The sequence below is a fragment of the Anarhichas minor genome, unplaced genomic scaffold (assembly GCF_050575085.1).
Source record: "Anarhichas minor isolate MPS153535 unplaced genomic scaffold, ASM5057508v1 ptg000053l, whole genome shotgun sequence".
In the NCBI taxonomy this organism is placed as follows: domain Eukaryota; kingdom Metazoa; phylum Chordata; class Actinopteri; order Perciformes; family Anarhichadidae; genus Anarhichas; species Anarhichas minor.
In genome coordinates this window covers 322,681-332,500 of record NW_027466499.1, presented here as the reverse complement: position 1 = coordinate 332,500, position 9,820 = coordinate 322,681, and the positions used below count along the sequence as shown (strand labels likewise).

General features: G+C 46.1%; 2 protein-coding genes across 7 annotated transcripts in view; both read right to left on the bottom strand.

Moving 5' to 3' along the window:
• gon4la (gon-4 like a) overlaps positions 1-7,583 on the bottom strand; it is a 27,676-nt gene extending 20,093 nt beyond the window's left edge. For 2 of the 6 annotated variants that reach the window (XR_012947381.1, XR_012947382.1), the window contains exons 1-12: positions 7,286-7,583; positions 6,364-6,610; positions 2,509-2,717; positions 2,351-2,425; positions 2,225-2,275; positions 2,070-2,123; positions 1,401-1,496; positions 1,232-1,324; positions 929-1,090; positions 462-672; positions 258-359; positions 126-166 (exon numbers count right to left, since the gene is read on the bottom strand). Coding sequence is in view for 4 of the 6 variants with exons in the window: in XM_076075497.1 (XP_075931612.1) it covers positions 126-166; positions 258-359; positions 462-672; positions 929-1,090; positions 1,232-1,324; positions 1,401-1,496; positions 2,070-2,123; positions 2,225-2,275; positions 2,351-2,425; positions 2,509-2,717; positions 6,364-6,484 (1,215 nt within the window). In the remaining 2 variants the exon portion in view is untranslated. Of the gene's footprint in view, positions 1-125; positions 167-257; positions 360-461; positions 673-928; positions 1,091-1,231; positions 1,325-1,400; positions 1,497-2,069; positions 2,124-2,224; positions 2,276-2,350; positions 2,426-2,508; positions 2,718-6,363; positions 6,626-7,285 lie in introns of those variants that run through there. The other 4 variants (XM_076075497.1, XM_076075500.1, XM_076075498.1 and 1 more) reach the window with 3 other exon arrangements.
• A 791-nt stretch (positions 7,584-8,374) lies between these two features.
• On the bottom strand, positions 8,375-9,237 carry LOC142931600 (C2 calcium-dependent domain-containing protein 4C-like). The gene is made up of 2 exons (XM_076075598.1): positions 8,768-9,237; positions 8,375-8,563 (listed from the first exon to the last, which is right to left on the bottom strand). The coding sequence occupies exons 1-2, from the start codon at positions 9,233-9,235 to the stop codon at positions 8,504-8,506; spliced, it is 528 nt and encodes a 175-aa protein (XP_075931713.1). The 5' UTR covers positions 9,236-9,237; the 3' UTR covers positions 8,375-8,503.
• Between the last annotated feature and the right edge of the window lie 583 nt (positions 9,238-9,820).

Genomic DNA, 9,820 nt, shown 5'->3' with positions numbered 1-9,820 from the left:
GAGCTTTAGAGATGCTGGCAGGTGGATTTTGTTACCTCTGGACAGAGCCAGGCTAGCTGTTTCCATCTGTTTCCAGTCTTTATGCTAAGCTAAGCCCATCCTGAGTGAAGACTGGAGAGACTCACCGTTTCAAACAGCTCCTCCATCAGCTCATTCACCTCCTTCTCTGTAGGACAAACACCACGACAGACCGTCAGTATTAACTAATCTAACATGTTTAAAAACAATGACCATCACATGAGGATGTGCACACTGACTGGTGATGCGGACGGCCTTGTCGTCACGGTAATCCTCTACATCGGGTTCATCGGTGTCGGCCAGGAAGTTGTACTCTGGATCATCTTCATCATCACACTCCTCTGGTAGAGTGACACAGAACAAAGTGTATTACATAGAAAGAAAGAGGTGGCGGTGTTGCTCGTAGTGTTCACACAGCATCAGGGTGAGCCACGCACGCACACCTTCGTTCTCCATGTCTGAGGTCATCAGGCCTCTCAGCCAATCGGTCCAGTCCCTGTCCTCGTGGGCGGAGCTGGACTCGTACATGTCAGGTGTGATGTCGGGAGCTCGGAGCTCCGCCTCCAGCCGGCCGAGTGGGATGTCACGTAGAGGACGCTTGGACCGAGTCCGGTACGCCATCAGACCCACCTCGTCCTCCGACTCAGGCAAAGGCTGACAGATACAATTAATCAATTCTATACATCAAATACAGAATATACTAGACCTTCAGTTCTGATATTCCACTAACTAACCAATGCTGGTCTGGTCCTTAACCTCTACCGACCCGTCCTTAACCTCTACCGACCCGTCCTTAACCTCTACCGACCCGTCCTCAAGCTCTACCGACCCGTCCTCAAGCTCTACCGACCCGTCCTCAAGCTCTACCGACCCGTCCTTAAGACCTGAACAGTATATCTTCTTGTGGTACCTGGTAGGGCTCTATACACACAGCTAGCTCCTCCTCCACAGCATGAAGTTTCTCCAGGAAGGTGCTGTCAGGCACTGCTTTAGGGGGAGGGGCTTTGGGAGGAGGGGGAGGTCCCATTGAGGCAGACGCCGCCCTTAAACGCCTGGAGCGGCTCCGGGAAGTCTGAAGAGAGGTGGACGACACTTTTTCTGGTTTCATCTATGTTGTGTTGTCATGTGAAGATGGTTCAACCAACCATGATAGAGAGGAGGCGGGGCTTCACACAGACCCTTGCTGCCATGAGGACACAGGAAGTAGAATTACCTGCCAGGGGCTGCAGCTGTCCTCCTCCACTCGGTTCAGTCGACTTCCTCTGGGAGACGAAGCAGAGCTCTCCACGTCGCTCTCCTGGAACGTCTACACACACATCCATCAATCAGTAATCAATCCTCAGTACCAACCCGGACTGCAGCCAATCAGAGCACAGCCTCACGTCTTCAGCCGTCTCGTCCTCGTCTTCCTCATCAGGATGGTACTCTTCATCAGAGGAGTCTTCCTCAGCCAGAGGGATGTCCACGAACTGAGGAGCCTGAAGACAGAAGGACAGTCGGACAGATCATTTACTGTCACCACGGTAACAAAAGCATTGATGTGTCATGTTACTGCAAATAAAAACAGATGAGCAGTTAAGTCTTTAAATAGACAGATAGATATAAACTTTATTCATCCCCAGGGGGAAATTAGATTGTAGCAGCAGCGATTTAGAGAGTAAAATATAACATATGGAATGCACAACATATACAGTACAATAAAATAACAAAGCAGATATTGAATTTGAAGGAATAGATTAATAAAAAACAAAATCAAATAGAATAAAGAATAGAAATGCACAGTATATACAATGAATAGAGTGGTATTAATTGAATTAACAACTAGTAAACTAAACAAACTGGACAGTAGAGCAAGGATCACCAACAACAAGCAACAACCGTGTAGCGTTGTTGTAGTCATGTGAAGGACGATGATCTGGCCCGAGGTGTTTTATTATAAAGTCTAATGACAGAGGGTACATATATACATACATACATAATTGTAATCGTTGCCCAGCACTAATATATTTATAAATGTCTTTAAATATAAACTCTTCAATAAAAAGGTTCACCTTGTTGACGTCACTCATCTTCTTGATGGGAGAAATGTTCCAGGCTGGAATCACCTGAGAGACAGACAGGTAGAGAGACAGACAGACAGTCAGACAGACAGACTGTTAGAGACACAGACAGACAGAGAGAAGGACAGACAGACAGACAGTCTCACCACTCCTTTCTCCACCACTTCTTTAAACTTGGATCGAGTCATTTTGGGCTCCTGAAGAAAACAAACAGAAATGAATAAATGAACGTTTGAAGGAGGAACTGAGCGCTCTGACTGGACGACACTCACAAAGGCGGGTACGGCCTCGGTCTCGTTGATGGCAGCTTTCATCATGGCCACGACGTGTTCGTTGGTGATCACTTCCTGTACGTCAAAGGTCAAATGTTTAAAATAATAAATCATAATATTCATCATCATAAAGCTGTGCTCTGATTGGATGAACTCACATGGATGATGTTTCTAACGTTCACCGTGGTCAGGTTGTGCTGTTTGGACTTAGTCTCCAGCGATTGGTCCAGCTGCCTGTCAATCTCCATCTCTACCCCTGCCTCGCTCTCTGAGGCCCCGCCCCTCTCCTCTTCCTCCACTGTCAACTTCCTCTTCCTCTTCCTCACCGCTCTCTTCCTTGCTGCCTTCACCTCCACCTGTCTGTCCTCTGATAGACAGACAGAGAGACAGAGAGAGATATAGAGACACAGACAGGCAGACAGAGAGAGAGACAGACAGACAGACATTAGTGCTGAACCTGAGACAGACCAGGACCTGGAGAGAACTCAAGAAGCCACACCCTCTACACAGTCACCATAAAGGAGTGTGTGTGTCTCTGCATCTGTGTGTGTGTGTGTCTCTGTGTGTGTGTCTCTGCGTCTGTGTGTCTGTGTGTGTGTGTCTCTGTGTGTGTGTCTGTTAATGTTGCACGTGTATCGATACTAAAAAGGTACCGCGGTACCTTTACGTTAAAAACGATAAGATTTTGCATATTTTTAGTATCGATACTTCATTAAAATAGCGCGATCAGAGCGCACTCACTGCTCCGCTCCCTGTCATGCTGCCTGCAGGCATTGACTGCAAGGGGGCGGGGCTACCCAGCGCTCACACAGGCAGCGCTCACTCACAGCAGTGATAGCAGCGGAGACATGCATCAAGGTCCGTGTACGTTTTGATAGTCTGTTTTACCGTTCAGTCGAAAAAACGACAATACGGAAATATCATGGTATTCTCGTTTTTCGTTTCAAACCAAAAACGGAAATGGGGGTCCGTGTACGGTCCCCACTGACATACAGAGACCCGTCTGCGAAACTTGTTTCAAAGCCACACAGACAAAGGGAGGCAACACGTCTAACATGGCAAAGCACCTTAACGACAGACACCCCCAACTATTCAAAGCAAATGTGATTATAAACATGAACACCCCCGAGCTCACCCATATACAGCTAACACGAGTAGCCTTAGCCTAGTTTGAGGACAAGCCTGTATGATCATGAGGTCACAATGCACATGAAACTAAATGAAACACAATTGATGCAGAATGGCTCCATGCTGGTGGAGCCTGAGGGTGGATCTTGAGCTAATTCTTTTTATTTTTAGTTAAGGAAAAATAATTATTCCATGAATTAAGATAAAATATGAAGTGAAAATATCAAACTCACTATGCAAGTAAATGAAGCATTGTTTACCCACCCACTCCCACAGACAGACAGACAGATGCCAGCAGAGTCAGCAGCAACACAGAGACAGAGTTCCCTTCAGCTGTGTTTGAAAGCCAGCGGAAATATGAGAGAGGCTCAAAAGATGCGAAGAGGTTAAACATTAATATTAATGCCATTTGTTAAGTGTTCAAAAAGCTGGGCAGGAACAAGCTGGTAAGAAAGGGAACCGTACAGATGTTTTATTTATTAGTATTATAGATAAATATACCAGTATCGTATCGTATTTCAGCAGACCGGGGTGGTGGTTCCCATTTTCAAAAAGGGGGACCGGAGAGTGTGCTCGAATTACCGGGGTATCACACTACTCAGCCTCCCGGGGAAGGCTTATGCCAGGGTGCTGGAAAGGAGGTTCTGACCGTTTGTCGAACCTCAGATTCAAGAAGAGCAATGCGGATTCCGTCCCGGCCGTGGAACAGTGGACCAGCTCTTTACCCCCGCAAGACTACTGGAGGGGTTCTGGGAGTTTGCCCAACCAGTCTACATGTGCTTTGTGGACTTGGAGAAGGCTTTCGACCGGGTCCCTCGGGGGTTCTTGTGGGGGGAAGCTGCGGGAGTATGGGGTGCCGGACCCATTACAACGGGCGATCCGGTCTCTGTCTCGGATCATGACCTCCAGCATTCACTGGGGCGGTTTGCAGCCGAGTGTGAAGCGGCGGGGATGAGAGTTAGCACCCCCAAATCTGAGGCCATGATGCTTGTCAAGTCAAACAGGGGTTTTCTTTTATGTAGAGAGAAACAATATAGATAACGGAAAGGAATTTAAACTAATGGTAAATAAAATAATAAATGAAGCCGTTAGTAAAGGGATTGATACTGACTGTGTGAGTGTTCGGAGGGAAAGCAGGGCGGAACCAATCTGCCTGGAGGTATATAACCAGAGACGCAGTAACACACAGGTTCGCAGAAAATACGGTCCGAAAATTGGACAAGGAAGTACCGTCGAGATCGTATCGTGTGGAGATCTGCGGCCGTCACTGCATGACTGACGAGTCGGAAAGGTCTGGAGAGGCAGCCGGTAAGGGAGCTGACACTGCACAAATAACTGAGACTTTGAAGCTGATGTGAAGAGAACTGCCGACCAGTTTTTTAGCATTAGCATTAGCATCACGCCACAGCGATCTTCACAGCTGCATACACAGATAACCCTTTGTTTGGAATGCTGTTGTTTAATGATTGACTGCCCACAAATGTGTTTTATCTGGTTGCGGTAACTTGTAATAAGAGGTTAAATTATTCACTGATGGGATTGTAAATATACATGATATAACATTAACTGTAGTTATTGATATCAAGGCATTTTTAGATTATAGGATTTGACACTGGTGCTTTATTTAATCAAGCTATCATGAAAGCTTTGCCTGTGTAAATTAATTTGTGTATTTAATATGGGTTCTGTTTCTTTTCTATTTAAAGGTTTTTTACCTGATTGACTGAATGAACTGAGCAGTGCTAACAGTGCTAAAAGTGCTAAAGCCAAAAGGCTAGAGGTGCTAAGCTAACTGAACTAAGTGGCTAACTGAACTGAGTGGCGTGCTGAACTGAACTGAACTGAACCTACCAAAAATAAAGGGAGGAAAAAGAAAAAGTTGTTTGGTTTCTGAGTGGAATCCAGTTGGGACCCTTCAGGTGGACTCGATCCTTTTCAAGTGGGGAAAATGCAGACGTTAAGAACTTAACTTAACAGTAAAAAACGGGGAACTTGACAATGCTCTGCCGGAAACCGGTGGATTGCTCCCTCCAGGTGGGGACGGAGTGCCTACCTCAAGCGAAGGAGTTCAAGTATCTCGGGGTCTTGTTCACGAGTGAGGGTAAGATGGAGCGGGAGATCGACAGGCGGATCGGTGCGGCTGCAGCAGTAAAGCAGGCGCTGCACCGGACCGTCTTGGTGAAGAGGGAGCTGACCCAGAAGGCAAAGCTCTCAATTTACCACTCGGTCTACGTTCCTACCCTCACCTATGGTCACGAACTCTGGGTCGTGACCGAAAGGACAAGGTCGCGGCTACAAGCGGCCGAAATGAGCTTCCTCCGTAGGGTGGCCGGGCTCAGCCTTAGAGATAGGGTAAGGAGCTCGGTCATCAGGAGGGAGCTTGGAGTCGAGCCGCTACTCCTTCGCGTCGAAAGGAGTCAGCTGAGGTGGTTCAGCATCTAATTAGGATGCCTCCTGGACGCCTCCCACTGGAGGTTTTCCAGGCACGTCCAACTGGGAAGAGACCCCGGGGAAGACCCAGAACACGCTGGAGGGATTACATCTCCCAGCTGGCCTGGGAACGCCTCGGGATCCCCCAGAATGAGCTGGAACATGTTGCCGGTGAGAGGGAGGTCTGGGTCAGCCTGCTTGGCCTGTTGCCACCACGACCCGACCCCGGATAAGCGGAGGAAAATGGATGGATCGTATCGTATCGTATTTGTGGTATTGTATCGAATTCTGGTATCGTAAGTATCGGGTATCGTGATACTTATGGCAGATATCGTATCAAAGTCATAATTTTGGTATCGTGACAACCCTAGTGTGCGTCTGTCTGTCTGTCTGTGTGTCTGTGTGTGTGTGTCTGTCTCTGTGTGTGTGTCTGTCTCTGTGTGTGTGTGTGTTACCCATGGTGATGATGAGACTTGAGTCGGTTGTATCTTCCTCCACCAGCAGGTACCCCCCCCCCCTCCTCCTCCTCCTGAGCTCCGCTTCCTCCAGGAGCCGGAGGATGCAGCAAAGCATCATGGGAGCTGAGCTGTGGACTGCAGCGTGGTGGTCTGAGGGTCCTGGTCCTGCTGGGTCCTGGTCTGGATGTGTTCAGTTTGAGGCATTTGAGGACGACGCTCATTGTGGAGAAACATGACCTCTGACCTGTCAAACAATGAGGTCATCATGTCGTTAACATGACTCAGCTGTTCATCATCATCATCACCACCTTCATCATGTGAGATCAGTCCCATCCTCTACTGTTTCTACCTCCATGAAGCTGTTGTTACAAAGATCAACCGTCCAACAGTCTGTAAAAGCCTAAATGTGCCGAGTCATCAAAGTGAGTGATCGTCACAGAGGACGTCGTCACAGAGAGGACGTCGTCACAGAGAGGACATAGTCAGAGATAAATGTTTATAAATGTGAACGTAGCAGAAAATGTGTTTATAAATATTTATACATGTAAACGTGGACTCAGACCAGCTGGACGTTCTCTCAGTAGAACATGTTCTGCTTTTAAATACAGAGGTTTAATAAACTTATAGACAAAATGTATTTCATGTTATTAGCAGAACATTCTCTTTATCACAGTTTCTCCAGCACTGAGACTTTAATCTTCTTTTATATTTACAAATCATTTGTGGGATCAAGATATATCTCATATTTATAGTTCAGTGAAACATGTTTCCATTCTTCATCTGTTATGTGTTCCCAACTCTTCTTCTCTATAGACAGCCCGAGACAATGTTCCACCAGCCACCACTGGCTAACAGTTAGCTTGTGTTAGCTAACAGTTAGCTTCAGTTAGCTTGTGTTAGCTAACAGTTAGCTCCTCACCTGGTTGAGTGCTCTCCTCCAGCTAGCGTGCTAACGCTTAACTAGCCGGCTAGTTTAGCGACCGCTAGCATCACAACAGACAGACTACAGGAGCCGGTAGTATATATATATATATATATATATATATACACACACTACATATATATATATATATCGTAGTTAGCCGGTGTCCCCTTCCGGTCCAACCCCGCTCTAGCGGTCCGGTACCGGTCGCTTTAATCCAGTTTACTGGCAAAGTTCCGTCACGAGCAGCAGAAACACTTTTACCGCCACAACAACGACGCGCTTCTGCGAAAGCTACACTTCCGGCTGTGCGTCACTACGTAACGGTGACGTCTTCTTTGAGGTTTATTGGCGGTTGGCCAACAATGAATTGGTTCATTACCGCCACCTGCTCGTCTGGAGTGTGGACCAGGATGTCTGGTACTTATATAGACAAAATAACTAAATTTAAAGTAAAATTGTATTCAATTTCGTTTTAAACCAAAAAGCTGTTTTTCAGTTTTTGTTTCTGAATCCAAAAACTAGAAAACGAGAGAACCAAACTTAAATAAAGCAGATTCTGTTTTGTTATCAATCCCGTTTTTGTTTTTTCTTTAAAAAGACGCAGAGCAGACATGAGACCCGGAAATAAGAATATTTCAAAATAAAAGTGAAGGCAATAGAACGAGCGTATAGAATAAATTATTATTTAGTCTGATGTAAACACATACCAGACAAATAAATATTAATACATATTAATACATATAAAAATAAATAATGCAGAATAGTTTGTATAGACTCTCTCTAGTCTCTCTACAGACTCTCTCGTCTCTCTCTACACAGACTAGTCTCTCTCTACACAGACTAGTCTCTCTCTACACAGACTAGTCTCTCTCTACACAGACTAGTCTCTCTCTACACAGACTAGTCTCTCTCTACACAGTCTCTCTCTACACAGACTAGTCTCTCTCTACACAGACTAGTCTCTCTACAGACTCTCGTCTCTCTCTTCAGACTCTCGTCTCTCTCTTCAGACTCTCTACAGACTCTAGTCTAAAGTGAACATTTGCTGCACCAATAACCGTTTAAGAGAAAATCTGATTTTATTCATAGAACAATAAAAATAGTCTCAAACAAAGAAATATTACAATAAATCACTTCTATATTTACGTAATCAAAGTGTAAATAAAAGTAGTGAACTTGACTAAAAGTCCCTCAGACAGCTGATTCAGTGTGTCATGTGATGTCAGATGGGGCGTGGCCTCCTCCGGAGCTCTTCATCTTCATCTTCCTCACCTTCAATAAATAAAACAAACGTATTATTTTATATTGTGCTCTTCTTCTATCGTTTCTTCTTCTACTGTTTCTACCAACTAATGAAGAAGAAAGAGAAGAGACAAGATGTCAGTTTACATCCATTTATATGAATTCCCTGTCTAATCATAAATATTATTACTTAATTATAATAAACAATAATATTAAACAATAATAACACATTACCTGCAGGCCAAGAGCTTTAACGGGATGCAGACAAATCCGGTACCTGTCGGGACCAGCACCAGGACCAGTGTCCACCAGGTCCTGTGGGTCGGTAACAGTAACGGTCACCGGTTTGTTCCGGTGAAACAGGGATTCCCTCCGGCGGCTGCAGGGGCTCTGAGCCAGAGCGGCACAGAACCCGTAGGACGTGGTCTTCTTCTCCACGTGGACCAGAGACATGGCGGCACAGGTCCACGGGTCCGAGTCCACAGACTCTGACGGGGCGGAGTGGTGAGGACGAGGTCTGGTCTGAAGACGGCAGGAGGACTCGTCCTGGTCCTGGTCCAACAGCAGTCCGGTCAGGTCCGGAGAGCTCTGGTGGAGCCGTGGAGACAGGAAGAGTAGTGGACCACGAGACGGGATGATGAAGCTCGGGATCCGCTGAGGAGTCAGAACCCGACTCCGGAGAGACGATTTAACAGCCGACATGATGACAGGTGAACTAGAAAGACCTGAGAGGAGAGCATCAGTAACCACGCCCATACAGCCACGCCCATCTATATAACCACGCCCAGTATAGCACCGCCCACACATATGAAATATTAGACTATTTCTGCTGAGTGAAGGAGAGAAACCAGAGGTCCTTCATTTATGACGTTAAATATAAATATATATATATATTAAATCTATATTTATAAACAATGACTCTACGGTCCATGAAGGATCAGTTCTCCATCTGGAGTTCTTCTGACAGAGATATTGGACCTGCTAAGTTCATTCAGGTTTAGGACTCTGAGCCCCTTTTCTTAGCTCCGTTACACCCTGAATCCACCACAGAACTGGTTTAACGTCAAAAACTAATCTGGATCACTGGAGTACACTTACCCGAGTCTGGAGAAGGTCTCTGGTCTCTGGCCTGACTCAGTCTGCTGGTTTTCATCAGCAGCAGCAGGTGGATCCAATCACACTGATTAGTCTTGATCACAATCCAGACCTGGGCCCCGTTCCTCGTACGTGGTTCAACTAAGTCGATCAAATGTCCTATTAGCAGCCGAAATGAACCCGATGATTGAC